Raw genomic sequence first — 24,055 nt, forward strand, 5'->3', positions numbered from 1 at the left:
TATCATGAAAGCAACTGTCACCTGAGCTGAACAGAGACCGGAATCAAACCTATAACGAAACATCATTCCACTCATTAATCATCTTTTGGAACTCCTCTTCAATAGGAAGCATATGCAATTAAATACAAGCCTCACAATGTTACTGGAGGGGAAGGTCATACAGATATTTTACATATACATTTTCATTTTTCTGAAGGGAAAAACAGAAGCTAAGGAGCTAAGGGATATCTGTGTGATAGCAATATTTGGGGATGTTCAATTTTTGCCTTTAAAGCAAGAGTCAACTTGTCCTATTAGTTATACAAGGAATTTAAGGATAAACTATAAACATATGAAAATATATTCTATACTTTGAAGAAGAATACTATTATGCAAATACAATGAATTAATGTCATTTGCCCATAGGGACCATGATTGTGCTCAGTAGTATAAATACTGGCTTCCATAGAGTTACTGATTTATAAGCAAGAGGAAAAAAAAAAACATGTAAAAAGGCCAAATTGCATCTATGGAAACTCAAAACAATCTTAAAAAAAAAAAAAAAAAAACAACTCCCAAGATTACAGCATACTTTGGAAATTACCCAACAAATCTTTCTCCCATAGCCTGCCTGCCCCATGAATTCCGGCCCAAGACTCACAAAAGATATTCTGAAATGAGGCTTTTCCACAAGAGACTTCTCTTAAAAACAAACAAACAAAGCATCTTTCTACATTTTTATGTATGTGTTATCCAGCTTTCCACAAAAAGGGCTATGAGTAACCAACTTCGACATCATTGTCTGTATGCTTATAAACACATTATTTTCCTATTAACTTACCAGAATCACTATTTATCAAAACGCCAAGAGGATCTGCCTTTGCCTCAGGTGGACCTTCAGGCTTTGAACCAGGGAGGAGATTTTCTGATCCAGGGACACCGCTCTGTTTGACACCATCATTTTTCCATTTGTGTTGTCTACCAGGACTTCTGATCTTGCCCATCTGTGAATTTCTAGACATCCCCTTCATCTTGCTGGAATAAGAAAAATGCAATTCTTGGTATAAAAGTCACTAACCTTTCAAGGAAAAGTTGAAAAAGACTACTGAATGCAAAAAAAAAAAAAATCCAGATGTTAAACCGATCATTTGTTGCCTAGTACATTAAATAGACCAAAACAAACAAAAGTCAGTGGTTCCCAAAGACAGAGAGGTCTTAGAAGAACTTTAAAAGGATGACACTCTACAATACACCATATTTTATTCATCCTCAGCCACACATTACTACCAATATTTTTGCCCCCTGACATTCAGCTGTGCTGTGCAATCACTGATGAACCACAATTCTACAGCCATCTTAAATAAAGTGCTCTTCAATCACACAACTACCTCTTTTACAAAGAAAACAAGTACTTAGGAGGCATTTTCTAATTTAAGTCAATTTAAGAACAACAACAAAAATTCATTAATAATAAATTCTCTATAAATAATAATCAAAGTATCTTTTGGTAGAACTGAATTTCCTCAAGGACATGCATGCTATTCCAATTTGCCATTGTTTGGGCAAAACTCTTTTTTTTTTTCTTTTTTTCATTAATAATGAGGTGGCAGAATTAGAAATTGGGTCCAAATTTCAATTTTGTCTGTGTTCCTTGGATATATTAATATCCCTGAGCCTGTTTACTCCTTCACTTACAGAATGGAAATCAGAGACATAGAGAGAATTAAGATAATATAAAGTACTTCACTTAGAGCAAGGTAACATCTTGAGCCCTTAATAAACTATAGTTATTACTATAACACTTGCTGAATAATTTGTTGAACCAATATATTCAGTTTACATCTGCCATCCAAGGGCTCAAAATCCTTTCAGGGTCACTATAACTCTTACAGAATCTCATTCCAAAACTTCATATACATACACTCCAAATTTTGCAGAAAGCCAAAATTTATCATGAACCAATTTCCAAGACATCTGTTTAGTCTGATACTAATAATGTTATACCAGGTTACTTTTGGTTGGTGTTTACATAGCAAAACAATTAAAACTCCATCAACTGAAACTCCTAATGGGAAATTTTTTAAAAGGGACCTCAATCCCTATACAATAGTTAATTCTAGACATAAACAGGAAAGTTTATAAAGCAACAAATCTTCCTATAAAACAGAGGAATAGCTTCAAGAACTCCTTCAGATAGAAAATTTTCTTAAGAACAAGAAATAGTATTCACCATAAAAATAAAACACAGATAAATTAGACTGGGTGAAAATTAAAAACTTTCATTTATCAAATGACAGCACTAGGAACTTCCATTCTGGCCAAAAGAAAGGAACACTGACCATATTTTTCCTGCTATCTGAATCAACAACAAAAAACTAGACACAATGCAGAAACAAGGGTTTCTATGACACCGGCTATCAAGCAACAGGAATACTGATTGCTGAGAGATGGGAAATGAATGAGCAGTGAGCCCTATAATTGCCAAGCTTACTGCCTGAGAGTTTCCAGATTGCCAGAAGGACTGCACCCAGCTGGAACCTGCTGGACTCCCTAAGTTGAGGAATTGGAACTGGGACTCCAGGGAAAAAGACTTCTGCAGTTTTCAGAAATTCACAGAGGGCAAAAAGTTGTAGGAGACAGAAAATTCAATTATTTAGCAGAGAACTTATCAGCCCATACATGCAAGGAAACTATACAAGGGCCAGGAAAGAACCATCCAAAAGATTAGAGGTAATGGTGCCTACACATTCACATGAGAGTCAGAACACAGTACCTGTTTTCACCTACCAGCATAGAAAATACAGAAAATACATGCCACAGTAATGAGGAAGAGTTAGTTCCAAACTAAATACTGCTTTGGTCACACCCAACAATTCTCAAAAGCAAAATGCAAAAAGATCAGATTGTTGTTAAGTTACTTAGCTGTGTACCCTTCTCTCCCCTGCCAAATTTTTAAGAACATTTAAAGGAATGTAAAAATATCTAGCACCCAATGAAGTGGAATTTTCTTATATCCTGTCAAAAGTAATCAGACATGCATTCAAGCAGGAAAAACATGACCCATAATGAGGAGAAAAAATACAAACTGATCCAGAACAGACACAAACATTAGAATTAGCAAAGTTCAGTTATGATAATTGTAGTCCTCATGTTCAAAAAATAATGTCTGAGATAAAAAATGCAAAATATATATCGAGACAAAAAAATATGAGATTAATGCAAGATTAGTCACTGCACAAGAAAGAATAATAAACATAAAGGTATAGCAACAGAAACTAGTATGAGGCACGTAGAAAAAAAAAGAATTATATAAAATGAAGAGAATTAGTGAGTTAAGGGACAATTTCAAGTAGCCTAATATACATGTAACTGAAGTCACAGAAAGGGAGAGGGAGGTGAAGAAGAAAAAAAATTAAAGAAATAATGGCCAAAATTTTTTCAGTTTTGATTTAAAACAAAACCCATAAACTCATAATTCAAGAAGCTCAACAAACCTTAAGCACAAGAAACATGAAGAAAACCAAGGCACATCATAATCAAATTGCTCAAAACTTGATGGAGTCAGACAAAAACAGGCGCTTGTATAAAGAAACAGTAAAATGATAAGAGGAGGTTTTTTCATTGGAAAAACTGAGCAACACCTTGATAGCATTATAATTTTTTTTAAAAAAACCTGTTAACTCAGAAGTATATATCCAGCCAAAATATCCTCTAAAAAAGGAATGCAAAAATAAAGGCATTTTCAGACACACAAACTGAATAGAGTAATCTTCAGCAGACCCTCAGCTCATTATAAGAAATATTAAAGGAAGTTCTATAAGCAGAAGGAGATAAGCATCAGATGGATCTACATAAAAGAATGAAGAGCATCAAAACAGTAACCACATCGGTATCCTAGCTATCAGCCAACCAAACCCCAGCTATGGTTGAACCTTTTCAGCAGATGTGCCTGGCTTCCATCTGACCCAGATATCTGAGTAATTATTAACTGTTATATATTTCAAAAAATAGAATAAAAAACATTAAGAGAGTAAAAAGGCAAGCCAAAGATTAAGAGATAAATATATATACACATGTCATTCAAATGCATATCTAAAGAAATCCTCCAAATCAAGAAAAGCAATCCCAATCAAAAACTAGTCAAAGACTTGAACTTGTACTTCATAAGAGAATACTACAACAGGCAATAAGCATATAACAAGATGCTCAACACCATTAGTCAGGAGGGAGCTGGCACAACATGGGAGAAAGGTGCAACATTACCAAATATTGATTAATGTAACAGAAAAATTATATGCCATTAGCAGAAGGACAAATTCATTCAACCACTTTGGCAAATTGTTTGGCCCTAGCCAATAAAGCAAAACATACAACTACCCTATGACCTAGCATATATAATAATGAGTATTAATGTCACAAAATACTGTAAAATATGTGCAAAAGAAAGTTTACAGCAGCTTTATTCACAACAGGCCAACCTAAAAGCAACCCAAATGACCAACAGAAGAATATTAAAATTATATGCATAATCTCAAAACTAAATTCTATAGAACAATAACAATGAAACAATTTTCAACTACATATGATATGGATAAATCTCACAAAATAATTTTGAGCCCTAGAAAGCACATAACTAAGAATACAAATATGATTTCATTTATATAAACTTCTGGGAATAGGCAAAGTAAATTTATGATGATGGAAATCGAAAAGGGGTTATCACTGGGGAGCAGGGAAGGCTTAAAAGCTTTGTGAGGTGAAGATGTTCTGTATATTAATCTGTGTGGAGGTTACACAGATGTGCTGGAGTCTGTGTGCATGCGTGTTTATGTAAAACTTCATTCAAACTTTGCATTTAAGATTTATATATTGTAATTATATTACAATGTCAATAAAAAGTAAACAAAATGAAAAAGTTGAAAAAAATTCAATGAAAGTGAAAGGGAGCATTGTGGAAAGATTATCTCATACACTGCCAATGGGAGAGCAGACTGGGCCAACTTTTATGACAGATATTTGGCAGCATCTATCAATATTATAAACACACATACCCTTTAACCCAGCAAATCCATTTCTAGGAATCCATCCTTAGAAATACTTGGGTAAATTTTTTATGTACAAAGTCAATAATGGCCACTTTTTACTAGTTAAAGACTCATAAGAACTTAACTAGTTAAAACAACAAAAAGGCCAGGACATCTGTAAACTTCCTACACATCTTTAAAGAATGAAGTTTGTGATCAGGATGGTGGCTCATGCCTGTAATCCCAGCTACTTGGGAGGCTGAGGCAGGAGGGTTATAAGTTCAAGGCTAGTCTAGACCCTGAACAAAAAGGGCTCAGGGTATGGCTCAGTGGCAGAGTGTTTGCCTATTATGATCAAGGCCCTGGGTTTAATCTACAGTATTACATTAAAACAATAATGATAATAATAAAGAGGTTTGTTATATATTAATATTGGACGATGTCCAAGTAAAATTTTCAATACTAAAAAATCAAAATGCATTAGTGTCAAAAATGGAAGGAAGAAAAAAAAGATCATATCCTTCATTTATGTCCTATACAAACGGAGGCTCTCTGGAAAAATAAACTGGGTTGCCTCTGAGAAAAAAGATTAGCTGAAAGACAAATATTAAAAGGACTTGTTTACTATATCTTCACTATGTTTTTTATAAAAAGTAAAAAAAAAAAGTTACTAAAGCAAAGATTTCAGAATTGGGAATGGAGAGATTTTAAGAGTTTGGTTTTTGCTCCTTTGTATAACATACATATTCTCAGTTAAAATGAGCACTGAGAATATCAACAATATTAAGGAACTTACCCATACTGTGTCGTTGTCAATACTTCTCCTCTCTTTTCCCTTTCAAGTTTTAACTTTTTCTTCCTTTCAATGTTAGCCAGAGTTGGGTAATTTCTAGAAAATAAAAGAAGTTAATCATGAAAGTGTTTTTTGAGTATAACTTTAAGCAACCAAGTAACTAATGAATTTAGAAGTTTTTAATGACTAAAAGAAATCAATAAAAATCTTCAATTACTTCTAAAATTTTTTAAAGAGGGAAGAATGTAAACTATAACAATGTTACTCAAGGCACAGACCAGCTGCTGATCCACCAACTTTGCTACCAGTCTACAACTAGGTAAGAAGCTTATGCTAGAATTTTTTTAAAAGTATATAACATGTTCAAACTGATCTAATATGTCTACTTAGCATGTACCTACAATTACTTAAGAAAAAATTTAAGTCTATTCAGTTACTTATGCAAATATATGCTAGATACACTTGAAGTTACCAAAATAAGTGATAGTTCTCAAAAAACTGTCTCTCAGGAAGAACAGAAAAAGCTCAAGAACAGCTGTAACATAAGACAAAATATAATAAGTACCCAAAAGACTATAAAGATTTGGTGGGTGGGGGCCTGGGAAATAGCTCTGTTGGTAGATGTACAAGGCCCTGGGTTCAATCTCCAGCACCCCCCGCCACACACACACACACACACACACACACACACACACACACACACACACACCAAGATTTGGTGGGGGGAAGGAAAGATTATATCAAAATGCAGAAATCCAGGAAGAAAGGAATTTGAAGGAAATTGGTCTTAAATGCTGTTAAGAAATAGCAACCATAAGGGAGCTTCAGAGTGTTCTAAGTAGAACAAACAATATAAACAAATCAAGATCTCAGAAAGTCCAAAAGATACCCAGGGAATAATTTTCTATGAAACTTAAAATAGTTACAGGCAGTCAGACTGGAAAGGGAGGTTCAGGCCAAAAATTTATACTTAAGTCAGCAGGTGATGAAAAGCTACAGAAAGTTATGAACTGGGAGAGATATGTTTGAGGCTGTGATTAAGATACAGTCTGACAGCAATATGCAAGATGAATCGCTTTCTTTGTTTCTTGGCACAGCTATGTGGAGATACAGGCCTCAAACTCTGATGCTGAAGAAGATAGAGCACTGAAATATAAAAAACACAAAAGAAGGGAAACACAGACTGCTCTCACCACACAGCCTGGCCACTGATAAGGGTAAATTTTGAGAAACGTTAACAAACTGTGTTCTGCCATTGTTTCTAGGACACTTCATCTTTTTCTTCTTAACATCTGCATGACTAACTTGAGTAGCACAGACAATAAAATATAAGGCCTAGAGGTTAGCCATACAGGAAGATGGGAACGGAAATGACACTGGTAGGTGGTGAAGTAATCAGAAAAAAAGGTGATGAATTTCAATAAGGGCAGTACAAAGCAATACATCCAGCCAAGAAAAATAACCTCCATAAATAAAAGATGATGAATGTCTAAGATATAAATAAACCTAAGAGGAAAAGATCAAGGTCACAGGAGATAAAAATCTGATAGCAAGTCAGCAATATATGACTATACTTTTAGAAAACACACATAATCTAAGGTTATTTGAAGTGGACTCTGGCTCTTGTTCAAATACGAACTCTTCTTCCCATAATACTCGAAAATGGTCAGTATTCTCAAAGCACTGTGTCAGTTCAGTTGAAAAGGATCATTAAGGAAAAATAAAACTTGGTTGAGATTCAGAAGAGACTCCAAGTTGATTAAGAGGGTGAAAAAATAAAACCTCTGAAGAAAGATGAAAGAAACTATTTACAGCCTCTAAAAGATGAGAAGTGACAATAAAATAGTCTTACAGGGAGGATGGCAGCCAGCTGTTCTCAATCTGAAGACAGAATATGCAGAAGCAGAAATGATGAGAAAAATAGTGATGATTTTCACAGGTCCCACAGTTGTTAGATAGGGAACTCAGAGATCCTCAACCCTGCCACAATTCTCAAGTTCTCTTATTTGTCCTTACGGTGTTTCCTTGCTATTTTTGTTCTGAGTGTTGCAGATGGTTAACATGGTGGGCCACAGAGCACACAATACAATTTGTATCGCAATGCATCTTATACAGGTAAGCAGATGCTAAGTATGTGCTTATCAATGGAAAAGAATTTAAACATTTGTTGCAGAAAGTGGATTCAAAGGATATAAGAATTACTTAAATGAGACATTTAAGATTCAATGGAAACTTGCCAGTAGAAGGCTTTCAAAACAGCTAACTTTCTTGCTCTGGCAGATTAAAGTATCATATTCCTAAAGGTAAAGAATCTTTTAAATATCCCTTCCAAAGTTATAAGATTCTATTTTTCAGTGCTGAAAAGAATCAAATCCTCTTCCAAAATTTGTACTATTCTTATTTATACAGAACCCAGAGACTAAAAATTAGAGAATATAAAGATACTAGAAAACAAAATTATAACAAAGGAAGGAAACCAGAAACTCAAGACCCAGCCACATACACCAACAACAACCAGGAAGCCCTACTCCACCAAAATAAAACAGATATAAGAATAAGGAAAAGTAAAGGATAAGATACAGTTCAGATTCTTGAAGATACAAAATAACAAAGACACTACTAAAAAAAATCATAAATTATGCTTTAGATTACAGAATTGTAAAACTTGCTCCAATATCTCCTGTTAGAGAATGTAGAGAATGTTACGAAGTTATAAAGATGCAACAAGGGATATTTTCAGTTTCCCTATATTTTTATCTGCTAAAATAACTATTTCTCCCTTGACTTCCTCTATCTTTCCTCAATATCCCAAGAACTGGTCTTGACATCAAATGCTCCTCTTCCTTTTCCCTCTTTCACTTCTTACATCCTCTTTGACATCCCCCTTGCCTATACCTTAAGTCTCTGATGACAATCCTTACGTACTATAGAACTTATAAATGGGCAAAACTGTACCAATCATTATTTCAGCTCTTATCATTCAAGTCACATTATGCTCTCCAACTTTTTCCTTATTCTCAAATTACTACCCACTCATTGACTTTTCTTCTAGGCTTATTCTCTGTAAAACACAATCCCTCTTTACTCTCACTGAAACACACCGCTTCAACGTAAGATATGATTGTGTTTCTATTTCAAAGACTTTCTGAACTTCAAAAAGATGTAACTTTATTAAAGAGCAAACCACCTCTGTTGGGATTTTGCATAAACTAGGGACACAAAAGGATATTCTGGGCCACAGTGAATACTAAAATAAAATTACAACCACTCCACCTAGTGGACTCCCTATCTGCTGGGAAATATATGACACTGCTTCCAAAAAAGAAAGATTTTAGAAACAAACTTTAGAAATAAATCTCTACCACTCAGTATCACCTAATGCCAAATCATACATCTGTACTTCACAGATCAGGAATTAAGAAAGAATTATCTATTCCCCATAAGGCATATATTGTTTTGTAAGCTATTAGAGGGAAGATTTGTGGTTTTTAAATACAGTGGGCCACTGAGTTTGGCTAATATGAAAAAAATAATGATGGATAAAGACAAAGATGTGTGCTCTTTAAAGACAAAGGAGCAATAAACAAAGCAAATTATAGAGTTTCTTCCAACTTTAAAAGTTCTACTCTGGGAAATATTCTGCAAGTTTTTCTAATATAGCAACTACACGAAGACTTTATCTTTCCTGCATGTCAAAGAGTACAGTGTGTTCCTCAGAAAAAATGTAGCTTTCACAAGAAAGATAAAATTCTAAGAAACAGAATTATTCTGACATACCAATGTAGAATTCACTCTTTTTAGGAGTTCAAGTAACATTTTTTTTAGAAGTTGAAAATAACATAAACCTATAAAGTATGTTTTCATAATAGATTTTTTTTAATTAGGTGGGTGTGGTGGTGCATTCAGTCCAGTAATCCCAGCAACTGAGGAAGGCTGAGGCAGGAGGATCTCCAGTTTGAGGACAGCCTGAAACTTAGCAAGAAACTTAGTGAGATCTCGTCTCAAAATAAAAACTGAAAATTTTTATTGGGAATGTAGCTCAGTGGTAAGATACCCCAGGGTTGAATTCCTGGTACCAGAAACAAAAACCAAACATATAAAACTGTTGGTGGGGAGAGTATTAGTGTATTTTTGAGAAATCTATCAGGCATACCAAAAGAAAGAAATATTTTCCATATTTTCTATTAATGAGGCATAATGTGAATGTTTCAGAACATACTATGAGCAAGAATTTGGGAAATAAGATATGGAAGAACATTAGATGAATTTGCCAAGTGTAAAAAGATAATATCAGAGCAATTTTTTGTTGTTGTTTTGTTTTGGTACTGGGGATTGAACCCAAGGACATTAACCACTCAATCTTTTTTTTTTTTTTTGTATTTTATTTAGAGGCAGGGTTTCACTGAGTTGCTTAGGGCCTCACTAAGTTGCTGAGGCTGCCTTTGAATTCACAATCCTCCAGCTTCAGCCTCCTGAGCCTCTGGGATTACAGATGTTTGCTACCATACTGGGCCAGAGCACTTATGGACACAGCTACATCATAGGAACAAATACACCTCATCCAAAATTGTCACCCTCACCCAATTTCCTCATTCTGCTTAAACATCTCTAAAATCCACAAATCTATAACTCTACTTTTCACTCAATACACTGCCCATTCCTTTTACAAGGCACTTCTGATTTGGTCACAGTGTACCCTTAGCCCACATTCTAGAAACTAGAGCTAAATAACTCCTCAACCTCCACCTGTCCTTCATAAAAAGAATCACCAATAAGCATGGTAAACATCCCTTTATTCAGAATTTACTTCCAAATTTCACTAACAGTTTTGAAATTCAAAAAGCTTCAAACTGCGCCACCAATTCCAAAGCAAATATTACAAACTGTATGTTCTCCTCTCTTCCTTAACCATTTTGTTTGGGGACATTCCATCAACTCCACTGCCACTGAAGGTGGCAAAGCATCCTACTTCTAGCCAATGAAATCTATATGGATATCTCCTGGTTAGAGCTAAAAACACATCTACTGCTTTCCCAATGAAAAGGGGGAAACTAGGCTGTGTCTTTTTGCCTCTTTCTTCTTTATGCCTAGAATATGGGCTTATTATTTGGATACGTGGAAACTTTCTGGTGGGCAAGATGAAAAAAAACCTTATTGAAGAAAAAAGAGAGAGCTAATGCCCAATGCTGCTGTCGAGCAACAACAGCAGCCCAGCCTTTTCAGGGGTGTGTGTGTGTGTGTGTGTGTGTGTGTGTGTGTGTGTGTGTGTTTAGACCTCTTTGTCCTAAGCCACTGTTGTAAAGTTCCATTTCCTGGAGCATGATCCTAACTGATTCAAGCACCACTGCACCCTAGCCACCCACTTTAATCTGAATACTTTTCATGCTCAAAAGGCATTTCTTGGTCTAAAATGACTCCCACTAAAAGATTTGGCAGTTTCTTTTAAAGGTAAACATGTATTTAACATTATGACGAGCCAATCCCACTCTCAGGTATTTATCCAAGTCAAATATACATATACTCAATACAAAAATTATATATGAATTTTATAAAGGCTTTTTAAAGGTCAAATACTGGAATCAACCCTCAATTAGGAAAAGGATAAATAAACTGATACAACCACACAATGAAAGAGAAAAAAATATTCTGCAATAAAAAGTGAATAGTGCTACATACAAGAACATGGATAAACCTTGAATCAGACTCAAGAAGCCACATACTGCATGATTATACATACATGGCACTCTGCAAAGGCATGAATATATGAATAGAACACAGTTTTGACGGGAGCAGTGGGGCACACTTATGATTCCAGTGACTCGGGAGGCTAAAGCAGGAGGATTATAAGTTCAAGACCAGCCTCAACAATTTAGTGAGACCCTGTCTCAAAGTAAAAAAATAAAAGAGGCTACGGGTGTGGCTCACTGGTTACGTGCCCCCAGATTCAATCAACAGTATTGAGGAAAAAAAAGAACAGATAAGTGGTTGCCAGGAGAGGCCAACCACAAAGGACATGATGGAATTTGGAGGTGATGAAACTCCATTATATTTATTTGTGGTGGTGTTTATGTAACTTTATACATTTGTCATAACTACCCATTAAAAAGGGTGAATTATACACTATGCTATATTATACCTTAAAACAAATTAGGGCAGCATTTCACCTCTTACAGGAAACCCAGCAAAACAAACTGATGTGCCTCTGAAAGACCAGACATTATTGTCCCTACATGGCTAAAATTAATGCTTCGATTGCCATGGTCTTATGGGCACCTCTTCTTTATTTTTCCTACATCTCCACTTGGAGTTATGAGTCTTAAAGGCAAGAGTCCACTCCTGTTTGTTTTGGGTGCCCTTAGTCATAAACAGCAAAACCTTTGCTCTTTCAAATACTGAATATTTACCTCAAATTTCAAGCTAAGCTACTGTCAAGAAGTTACTCATAGATTTCATAATTTCCACTAATCCATATTCAAAGGTTGCTGAGATTTCCTGCTAACATTAGAAAATCAAACTAGTCTTTAACCAGGGACTGTGATATAAATACATACTACCTAAGCTAGTTTTCACCTTCAAATAATAATAATCTCAAGTTTCTCCAGCCAGTGGAAGTATTTTTCTTTAAGCACTTGTTTCATAAAACCACAAGGGGGCGGGCACAGTTTACATTCAGGCTGGGACAAGCTACTTTAGAAAGCAGTACCTTCAGAGATAACTTGGTTTGTCTCAGTGGTCTGTCCTATGTGGTGAGAATTTGAGTCTCAAAAATCCAGCATTTTAAGTGCTGCTGGTGACATTACTGACTTGCAACCATAACTATTAATCAGATCAACACATTTCTGCCCAACTTCTCTAAAAACAATGAGTATTGTTCAAAATTTCAGCAAGCTTTCTCTAATCACTTACTTGTATGCAACACAATAGAATTACAACCAAAATAAAAATAATTTAAAACTCCACTTACATTATTAATATTTACAAGCATTCCTTATATCTCTGATACCCTGGGATATTTAAAAGCCATGTGAAAGATATTCTTACCTAATGCTTACCATTTATTCAAGAATAAAAAACAAATGCAAAAAGTTTGCCAACAGGGCAATAAGGGACATCTATGCTAAATAGGCATAGAAGGGGATTCCATATTGAAAGAAAAGCAAGACATTCCTCTAAAGAGATGAGGGGAAAAATATCCCAACATGGCAGGACTTCTACTGGGCTAAGAGCAGTGACTAGGAAAAAAAATAAAATTAAAAACCCAATCAATAAATGGGCCAAGGAGCTGAACAGACACTTCTCAGAAGATATATAATCGATCAACAAATATATGAAAAAAAAGTTCAACATCTCTAGTAATTAGAGAAATGTAAATCAAAACTACTCTAAGATTTCATCTCACTCTAGTCAGAATGGTAGTTATTAAAAATACAAGTAACAATAAGTGTTGGCAAGGATGTAGGGGGAAAAGGCACACTTATAGATTGCTAGTGGGACCGCAAATTGGTACAACCAATCTGGAAAGCAGTATGGAGATTCCTTAGAAAACTTAGAATGGAACCACCATTTGACCCAGCTATCCCACTCCTCAGTTTATACCCAAAGGACTTAAAAATAGCATACTACAGTGACACAGGCACATCAATGTTTATAGCAGCACAATTCACAATAGCTAAATTGTGGAACCAACCTCGATGTCCTTCAACAGATGAATGGATAAAGAAACTATGATATATATATATATCCCCAAAGGAATATTACTCAGCAAGCCAATCTGGAAAAACCAAATGTTTTCTCTGATAACTGGATGCTGATCCATAATGGGGGTGGGGGAGAGCAGAGGAGGAATGGAGGAACTCTGAATAGAGCAAAGGGAAGGGAGGAGAAGGGAGGGGGCCCATGGGTAGGAAAGATGGTAGAAAAGAGATGGACATCATTACCCTAGGTACATGTAAGAAGACACAAATGGTATGACTTTGTACAAACAGAGAAATGAAAATGTGTGCTCCATTAGTGTACTATGAACTGAAATGCATTCTGCTGTCATGTATAGCAAATTAGAACAAATAAATAAATTTTAAAAAAAAGATTTTCTAGAAGCATTAGCAAAATTAAGAGGTCAAGGGCTAGGGATGTAGCTCAGCTGGAAGAATAGTTTCCTAGCATGACCAAGGCCCAGGGTTTGATCCCCAGCATGGGAAAAAGAAGAAAAAGAAAATGAGAGGTTAAAAAGTCTAAAAACCTGTATGAAATATGATAAATAGCAAGTCTGGCTGAGACCTAAATTTCTCTAAGTAATAATGTGATAGTAATCAAAAAAGATAAACTAGCTCACATTAGAATCCTGAGTGCCAGTTTTAAGGAGCTTTGATTTGTTATTTTCACCTTGCTAAGATAAAATCAGTTTAACAGAAATTTTAAGTTTATATTACACAGTCTCCTGTATAACTAAGAAACATACATATACTGAACATTTAATTTTCAACCACAAAAGAACTAATACAAAAAAAATAAAATAAAACTTCTTATCGTCAAGTTCCTTAAGTCAGATAACACTGCTGGGCATTCACTTGCAGAGTATATTTCAATTGTGTGGTTCTCTGGAACAAGACACAGAATGTCTTTACATTGAACCAAGGTCAAGACTGCCAGGTGAGATAAAGAACAATGGATGATGTTATTTAAGGGCACTGAGGTACTGACAAGAGTGGCTGAAGTGCGCTATGTTGGGTAAGGCAGTGAAGAGAGAAAGGGAGTGTAAGAAAGAAGGTAAAAAACAAGGGATGGGAAGATTCAACTAATCCAAACCCACACAGAGGGTAACAGTAATAGGTGGGTGAACGTGTGGGAAGGGACGATCAAAAAGGAATATGTCTGGGGGCTGGGGCCGGGGCTCAGTGGCAGAGCGCTTGCCTTACACATGTGAGGCACTGGGTTCGCTCCTCAGCACCACATAAAAATAAATGAATAAAACAAAGACATGCTGTTCATCTACAACTACAAAAAAAAAATGTTTTTAAAAGAAATAGAAAAAAAAAAAGGAGTATGTCTAACGTCTAACTTGAAAATTCAGTGGCCATGAAGGTAAGTGGCTGAAACCAAGTGGCTGAAACCGTATGGAGGTGAAGAACACTGGAAATCTGAAGGTTAAAAGGTAGTGAATGAGTACCTTTGCAGAATCTATCATGCCAAGAGCAGGTGGCAAAGACAACTTCTCTTGTTAAGAATTACTGGGGGTGGATGTTAGAATTGAAGAGAGAACTCCGAACAGATGGCAGAAAACTCACAGAAGGGCCATGGAATAATCATCTGGAGATCCCCATCAACATAGGTCCAACATATGTCACAAAATCTACTGTCACTTTTTGTTCTTGTTTTATGTGAACTTTCATTAGCAATCTCAGTTGCTAATCCAATCTTCCTACTGAAATTCTCTCCTCCATTGTTCCATGATAGGAAGTCCTATTTCTTATGCCTGTCTGGCTCCCACTCAACAGATGTATTTGGTCTCTATTAGACCTTTAAATGTTGGAAAGGGTCAAGATTCTCTTTTCATTTCTCTCTGCCTCCCTCTCCCGCCTCGGGATCTATTCCACATTCACAGCTCCATAATTCAAAAAAAATATCTGACCCAGGCCTGCCAAGTATCAATGCTTACTCAACATCTTCAAGCAGCTAAAATAACAATGAAATCAAAGTATACAAAATCAACCCTGACTCCTTCCAGGGTTCTCTACCTCAGCTACCATCTTTCATTGAAGTGCTCAGACCAGAAACTTGGAAGACCCCTCAAAACCTCTCTCCTTCTCAACCTCATAACCATTTAATCACCAAGTACTGTCTATTTTCACTTCCCAAATGTTCTGCATACACCAGTTCTCTCCATCCCTGCATCAGACACCTTTTTAAAGCTCTATAATTTCTTATCTATACTTTCAGCTCCTTGAACATGCCAATCACTGGCCACTACTCCCTGCCTACTCCTTATCTTTTCATAGTCCTGAGTTCAGATCAACCTTTTTTAGTCATGAAAAACCCAAAACTTCCAGACTACATGAGGTCCTCTTCCTCTTCCATGCTGAAAGGGAAGAAAAGTGGAGGACTGTGGGAGAGGGCAATAGCTGCATAGTAGAAGAATCACTGAAGTTGTTTACCATTAATTTAATAGTGGTTCCATGTTTCCCATTTATGTAAAAATTTAATTTATACAACCACTAGAACTAAAAGAATCAAAGTTGGCAAATCTAAAGATCATTTCTGACCTTCCTTATTGCCTTAAGTAAACTTAAAACATGACTCAATAAGAATTTAATAACTTCATTTACTTTATAATCATTGCTGACTAGTAACCATTTCATTTTCCTCAAAAGAATTAAACATTTATAAAAGGGAAAGCACCACTTAAATGTATTGTCCTCCAATTGATCAAAGTCAGAGATAAGTATCAAAGGGAAAAACAAAAAATCTTAGTGTCTTAATAGGCCACTTCCATCCAACTAGAGGATACAATCTTCAACACCATCATTGTCAGCTGGTTTCCCTCAGAATTACCTCTAAAGTCTTAAAAGGCAATAACTAATTTTTTCACAGAATCTAATGCTTACAATTGACCTTGGTCAAAAACTGCAAAATCTTTGTTCTTTCAAATACAGAATATTTACCTCAAATTTCAAGCTAAAATTGTCAAGAAGTTACTCAAGGATCTCATATTTTCCATTAAGAAATATTCAAAGGTTGCTGAGATTTCTTGCTAAAATTGGAAAATCAAACTAGAAACCAGCTGATAATATCTGGCACATCACTACCTGCAAAAATGGATTTAAACTGAAAATTTCTAAGTTGAACAAAGGACAAATGCAACCTGCTAGTCCAAAGAGTATTAAGTATCTTTCTTGAACTTTAAAAATAACTTCTCTCTTTTTCATCTTAGGCTCTCATTTTTTAATTCCAGGAAAATGGCATTTGACTTTAAAAGTACACTGATCATTAAAATAGTTGAGCCTTAGTCTTCTGCTTCAGGATGAAGTATCTGAAAAGATAGTAAAACAGAGCCCTAGTGGGATTTTTCATAAATATATTCTAGCTAGACATCAACTAAATTTTCTTACCTTATAAATCTAAAACCACAAGCTATAATGAAAAGCTCAAATTTCTTAAACTTTAATTATAGAAATGAATTCCTGGTCTTTTTATAGATAGCAAATGTGTCTTATTCATTGCTATATCCCCTTTGCCTAGCACATAGCAACCATTCAACAATTCTCTATTGAGTAATCAAAAGAATAAACATAGCAAAATATTACACACTTTAAAAATAAAAGCACACATCCATTAATGCCTCAGTCACTGAATATCTAATAGTGGCTTATAGTAGCTCCCTCTCAAAGAATATAGTCTAATTATGAAATATTTGTTATCTAAATAGAATTCTTATTAAGTCTCCCCAAGAAAACTACATTCAGTAATAATCTCATATAATACTAGCTTATAGTCCTGCTCCCTAGAGCTAACATTACAAAGGAATTCAATGAATTTAACTACACTTATAAAAAATACATGCCTATCTTAAAATCAAGTAACAATATTTTTTAAAATAATTTTTTAAAATATTTTCTTTTTAGTTGTAGACAGACACAATACCTTTATTTTATTTTTTTATGTGGTGCTGAGGATTGAACCCAGTGCCTCACACATGCAAGGCAAGCACTGTACTACTGAGCCACAACCCCAGCCACAACCCCAGCCCCAAAGTTACTATGTACCAACTCTGAAGGACTAGTCATTTTCAGCTGAATATTTGCAATGTTAAAAAAAAAACAAATTTCCTTTTACAAGTTATTAAGATCAGACTGGCCATTATTTTGAAGTACCCAGCCTTGCCACAGTATAAGAAGTTTATTTCTCTAGTTCTGAACTCTTTATACTCACTTTCTTCTTTCTTCCCTCCATCTTGCAATCTCCTCTGGCGTGTCTAACTTGATCTTCTTCATACCAGGAGCATGCATCTAGGGGGCAAAAAGCCTGCTGAACACCAGGAAGCATATTGTGTGCTTTTGACTGACTGGAAAACTTTGTATCAAACATTAAATTTATAAGCAGAAATTATTTTAAAACTAAGTTAAGCAGGTTTTATCCATCCTTATTATGACTTTTCCTTTAAGGAAAAAGGAATAATTTCTCATATATTTAAATTAATGTTATTGATGGGGAACAAAAGGAGTAACATAACTGTAGTTATAAAGCCAATTTTTCTTTTTTTCATATATAAACACACACTCCAAATTTCTATCAAAAATATAAATAAAAGGCCATTTTGCTACATAAATTTCTGAACAACCAAGGAAAGCCAACTTTCTTTTTTTTTTTTTTTTTTAACTTTTTAAAACATTTTAGATAAAATTTTTCAAACAATACTTAAGATCCATAGCATCTTTACAGGATGGGGAGCTAATATAACCTATTTTCTCAATTGATTTTAAATATCCAAGTAAATAATTTACCAACCAATATTGAGGATGGCATCTGAAGAAATGAGTTGACATAAAAATTTTAGAAGCTGGGATTGTGGCTCAGTGGTAGAGCATTTGCCTAGTATGAGGCACTGAGTCTGATTCTCAGCCTCACATAAAAATAAATGAATAAAATAAAGGTCCATCAACAACCAAAATTTTTTTTAAAAAATTAAGTAGCAAATTATAAAACCAGTACAGAATTTAGAGTCAAAAAACCTCAAGTGCAAGATTCTTAGGAAAATTATATTTTTAATCTGTTAGAATTAGGCCTATATTTACCTATTCACACAGTTGTTTGTGAGGATAAAATTGAGTAAGAGATATAAAACTCCCTTACAAAGTACTCCATAAATATTACTTCTTATTAGACCAAGTGAATAAAAAGCCATGAAAGAACAGATTAATAAAACAAGAGGAGCATGCAGCCAAAAAAAGAAAAAGTTTAAAAAAACACAGACTTACATGTTTCCAGTGAAACTGGACAATCTTCTCATGTGCAGTAAAAGAGCAATCTACTTCAGGACACTGTAACAGTTGTTTAAAAAGACTATTTAATGTTTTCACACTAAGTTTACGCTTTTACATATACAGAGATGTATTCTGGTCTTGTTATATAATTATCCATCTATACAGCCATATTACTTTATTCTTATGTCAACAGCAAAACAGAGATCACTCCAAAAGTGATCTGTATTTAAAAAGAAAAGATGGTAAGGCACAGTGGCACATGCCTGTAATCCCAGAAAATCAGGAAGCTGAGGCAGGAGGATCACAAGTTGGAGGCCAGTCTGGGCAACTTAGCAAGACCTCGTCTCAAAATTAAAAATAGCTCAGTAGTACAGCAACTCCTGGGCTAAATCCCTAGTAGCTTAAAGTAGAGCACCCCTGGGTAAAATCGAAAGGAAGGAAGGAAGGAAGGAAGAAAAGAAGAAAGGAGAGAGAGGAAGAGAGAAAGAAAAGAGAAAGAAATAACATTTTCAAAGTATATAGCACAGTATATTTCATTTACTTCATTTAGGTAAAAAACTTGACATCAGCAATGCTATAAAATGTGCTAAAAGTTGAAGAATATTTCTATAAATGAAGAGAAAACTTTTTCAAACTAAGAACTTTCTTTTTTTTTAACTTTTAAAAACATTCTAGATAAAATTTTTCAAAAAATACTTAAGATCCACAGCATCTTTACAAGGTGGTGAGCTAAGGCAAATTATACTGTGGTTAAATAGTCAAGGGATCCTTAACCTTGACCTTGAGCCTTAACCTCTTTAAGGAAAAAGAATTTACAAAGATGCACAGGACAATGAGAGGGAAGGACCTAACTTTTAACAAGCAGTGGAGGTGCTCATGTTCAAAGAGCTGTCACCTCTCCCTTCTATGCTGGTATCTTACTATCCCTGAAGCAGAGGGCATCCCTCTCTCAAACCACAAACTCCAATGCCACTGTCTCTATTCATCAAGTCATCAAAGAACATTTCTACAACAACTACGAACTTTTAAGAAACACACACTCCGAATTTTCTGTCAAAAATATATATAAAAGGCCATTTTGCTACATAAATTTCAGAACAACCAAGGAAACTCACTTTTGTATGTTCAGACATGTGTTTGTCATGCTTTTCTTGATCTTTAAAACCACGATCACAGGTATCACAAAATAAGTGAAAAACTTGTTCCTTTCTTCTCTGTAAACAAATAAAGAAGGAGGGATTAGGCTTTTTGGGGGAAATATCAAGTCAATAATACAAATGTAACTATCTGCCTAGTAACACATGTGATATAACTAAATGTAAATCCAACTAGATTTAATCTAATGTTGTAAACTATGAGTCAATTTTGAATTGGCAATCTAATTAAGACTCAGTACAGAAGATGTCAAAGGATCTAAAAATAAATATTTAAGGCAAACTTACATTTCATCTTTTAGGTAAAGCCCTATTTCATGAATTTTTTTAAAAATCACAGAAGGGGGACAAAGAATCATTTCGGTAAGGATTAGCACTAATTTGCTATTTTCATGCTTAAACATAACAAAAAGCTTATTATCATGATAGGATATATAGAAATAGAACTCTAATTCTTTAATGCTAAGATTATGTTCATAAATATATGCACTTCACAATATTTTGTAAATATAAGCCACAAAATTTTCATGTCAAGTGAAGGACACTAATTTCATGTTGTAGACGGATCCAACTTATTCTAAACTAATAGCATTGTTTATAGATTTTAAATTTAAAAGATCTGATCTGTAAACTATAGAATAAAGGAAGTTATCTTAATACAGCATTATGCTTCTGAAGTATAAGCATATAATTATAGTGTGGTTAAACTGTTGCTCATTTTTAAAAATAAGACATTTTCATAAAATGATAGATGCCCACTTTTGAAAAAACTGAAATATTAAAATGAATAAACAATAAATAACATTTATAGCACAAAAATCCTGTCTGAGTTTCAGATATTACTTTATGCATACAGGATAATTAAATATAAACGGTTTTAAGTTATAAATATTAAATTAACCCAATTTTAATGCAAGAAAAAGAAACAGAAGCTACTACTTTTTTACTATAGACACCCATTCCTAAAAGGCATTTCTCTGTTAAAAAAAGATTATGAAAAAACAAAAGGTTTGTGTCGTTATAGTGTGTTTTTAAATACGTGCTTATAAGAAAAAATTTGGGCTTCTAGTCTCCCAAAATTCCATCCCTCATTTCTCAATCTGCTAGTAAGTTTTTAAATTATCAAATTCTAATAACATTTACAGTATTTGTAATTATAGTTCTCAATTATTTTTACTCCTAATATGGTATTGAAAAAGATTCAATGTTTTCTTTATCTATAATTTCTTCACTCATTTTTCAAAATAATTTTGCTTTAAGTCTTTACTTACAGCTAAGATCCTTAAAAATCCTATTGCAGCAAAGCTCTACTATGTCAGTAATGAATGCAAAACATTGAAATAGATATGATAGAAAGAAAAGATAAAATAGTAACAGAAGAATCAAAGCATCATAGTCAAGAAATCTTAGAAATACCTTTTTTTTCTGTTTTTTGCCAGGAGAGAAGTTAACATTAGTGAATTTTGCATCATATTTTGGTGGAAAATAAGAATGATTAACTGAAAAACAAAAACAGATCCATTAATGTTTGCAACTGCTCAATTATTTACAATTTAATTTACTATTTAATTTACATCACAGATACTTGAGTAAAAACACTGGTAAACTACCCATTATAAGAAGAATAGCAGTTCTAACAAATTAGCAAAGACTATGATTAGTTAATGATTTTTTCAAATGAAGAAATACTGGTGAGATTACATGTCCATACATGTGTTAGGTACCTAGTACAGGAACAAACACTCTAAACCTGATGAAATTCTCTGAGTTATTTTAAATATTAGAAATGTAACCAGTGAGGGGTAGGGTTGTGTGAGGCACTGGGTCGATCCTCAGCACCACATAAAAAATAAATAAATAAAGGTTTAAAAATGCTTAAAAAAAAGAAAAAAAGAAATGTAACTAGTGAAATCCCTAGTCCTAATCCTTCAGCATCAATTTCACACCAGGAAAACAAAAAGTTGTGAAATATGTCTCCTTTCAAATCCCACCCTTTCTACTCCCTTCCAATCTTATGACATGATTTAGAAACCCTGATCTTCTGCCTAAGTTACTGTGCCAGCTTTCTGGATTGTCTTCCAGTGCCTAACCCCTCTCTTCCAACAGACCTTGCATTTTGATATCACAAAAATATTTCTCCAATCACATCAATCAGGGTCAAAAATATGCAAATAAGGGGAGATATAGCTCAGTGGTACAGCACTTGCCTACCATGCATAAGGCCTTCGGTTCTATTCTCAACACTACCCAAGATCCCAAAAAATCTGCAAATGGCTTCCTAAAGTGAGATTCCAGTTTATTTTCTCATCCCACCCTTTCCCCATAATTTCCACATACTCTGCCTCAGTCACACCAGAACACTACAATCTCTAAAACTTGTTATACCGATACCTCTTTAACTCCACCTAAGAAGTAGCTCTTCCCAAATTCTACAGATCTCCTGAGTCTTCTAAAAACTTTTCCCAATTTTCTCTGCACTTTAAAAACTACCTTTTATATGCCTCTATCATCCACCATATTGTGCTGTGATTTATACATATCAAATCTGACCTAGCAAATTCATATTCCTACATCCAGTACACAGTAAACACTAATTGTTTGAATTCAACTTAATGTATACTGGGTTTTATAATGAATTGGATAATGATTTTAAGTGAACAATCTTTGTTTTACAAGCTCAGTTCCTAGTTTTCTAAATCTGATTCATCCACTCTGCCCTATTTCAGTTAATAACAACTCCATCCTTCCAGTCATTTGGCAAAATTTCTCTCATACACCACATTCAGCAAATCATTTTGATTCTTCCTTTAAAATATATCTGGAGTCTGATTAGTTCTCATCTGATTATTTCTCACCCCCAGATCTCTACCTGATCCAAGTCCCCATTATCACTGGAACAACTGCAGTAACTTTCTAAACATCTCCCTTTCAGTCAATTCCCATCAATAGGGTTCCTCTTAAAATACAAATCAGATCAGGACACTCTCCTGCACTATCCATCTCATAACAATAAAAGCCAAAGTCTCATCATCTACAAAGACCTACCAAGTCTGCCCTCAAGTTCTACCCTCATCCACAAGGACCTATGAAGTTTGCCCTCCTTCCCAATCTTCTACAATTGTACCCCAGGCTCAGTCTTCTCTAGCCACGGTAGTTTTCAATCAGATGAACAGCTTCTGCCTGAAAGCCTTCACCATTACCTTTCCTTCTGGCTCCATTCCTCCTCAGAAATATGCATAATTCTGATCTCTCACCTCCCAGAAATCTGCTCCAATGAATACCAATGAAATTTAAAAGTACACCATTATTCTTCTTTATCTCTCTCAACAACACTCATTACCTTCTAATTCACAATTCTGTTTATTGTCTATCTTACTACACTAGGGAGATATTAAGCTCCACAAAGACAGGATTTTTGATTTCTTCACTGTTATATTCTCAGCTCCTCATATATAGGTGGAATTCAAGAAACAATAGCTAATGAATGAGCAGGCAGGGGAATCATTCCATTAGAACATATTTTGAGACATCAATTACCAGACTCCAAGAGTACAGGGCAGAGTGATAATGGGGAAAACAGAAATGGGATAGGTAGGAAGAGAAAGCAGGATAAAGGGTGGTACCGCAAGGAACCATAGCCTACCTGGAGGATTGCAGGAGTTCTGCTGATGAGGGAAAGCACCAGGAGACTGTCCCCAGGACCAAGATTTCGAAGCCTGGAACTTCCAAGCAGGCTGGCCGCTGAGCTGAGGCTGAGAATCAAGGGGGGACTGGGAGTCGAAGGGGGGCTGCGTCCCGGGCAGAATCTGGGCATCAAAGGGGGGTGGCGCCCCGGAGAGAGGCTGGACCTTCATCCGGGGCTGAGCCTCAAATGAATGCTCTGATCTGGTCGCGGGCTGCAACGTAGGAGGCGGCATTGGTGGCATCATTGCCCAGAACATCCAGTTGTCCCGCGGAGGGGCGGCGTTGCTCATGGGCCCCAACCTGGGAGTCGGTTCGGGGGCTGGAAACCACCCCGGAGGGCTCATAAAATTACTAGCTGGCTCTGCCATGCTATCTTCTTCTAAACTGGGAGCCCAGCATGCGTCTGTGTAACAGGCTTTACACATCACTTCCGTTACTGCGAAT

The 24,055-nt window shown here is 35.2% G+C and overlaps 1 protein-coding gene across 2 annotated transcripts in view; it reads right to left on the bottom strand.

Moving 5' to 3' along the window:
• Nufip1 (nuclear FMR1 interacting protein 1) overlaps positions 1–24,033 on the bottom strand; it is a 54,841-nt gene extending 30,808 nt beyond the window's left edge. For both annotated transcript variants that reach the window (XM_078015962.1, XM_005340360.5), the window contains exons 1-7: positions 23,571–24,033; positions 21,344–21,426; positions 19,889–19,987; positions 18,768–18,830; positions 17,722–17,798; positions 5,800–5,892; positions 821–1,014 (exon numbers count right to left, since the gene is read on the bottom strand). In XM_078015962.1, coding sequence (XP_077872088.1) covers positions 821–1,014; positions 5,800–5,892; positions 17,722–17,798; positions 18,768–18,830; positions 19,889–19,987; positions 21,344–21,426; positions 23,571–23,979 — 1,018 coding nt within the window. In that variant the 5' untranslated portion in view covers positions 23,980–24,033. The remainder of the gene's footprint in view (positions 1–820; positions 1,015–5,799; positions 5,893–17,721; positions 17,799–18,767; positions 18,831–19,888; positions 19,988–21,343; positions 21,427–23,570) is intronic.
• Positions 24,034–24,055: the final 22 nt, after the last annotated feature.

This window comes from Ictidomys tridecemlineatus, chromosome 6 (assembly GCF_052094955.1).
Source record: "Ictidomys tridecemlineatus isolate mIctTri1 chromosome 6, mIctTri1.hap1, whole genome shotgun sequence".
Classification (NCBI taxonomy): Eukaryota; Metazoa; Chordata; class Mammalia; order Rodentia; family Sciuridae; genus Ictidomys; species Ictidomys tridecemlineatus.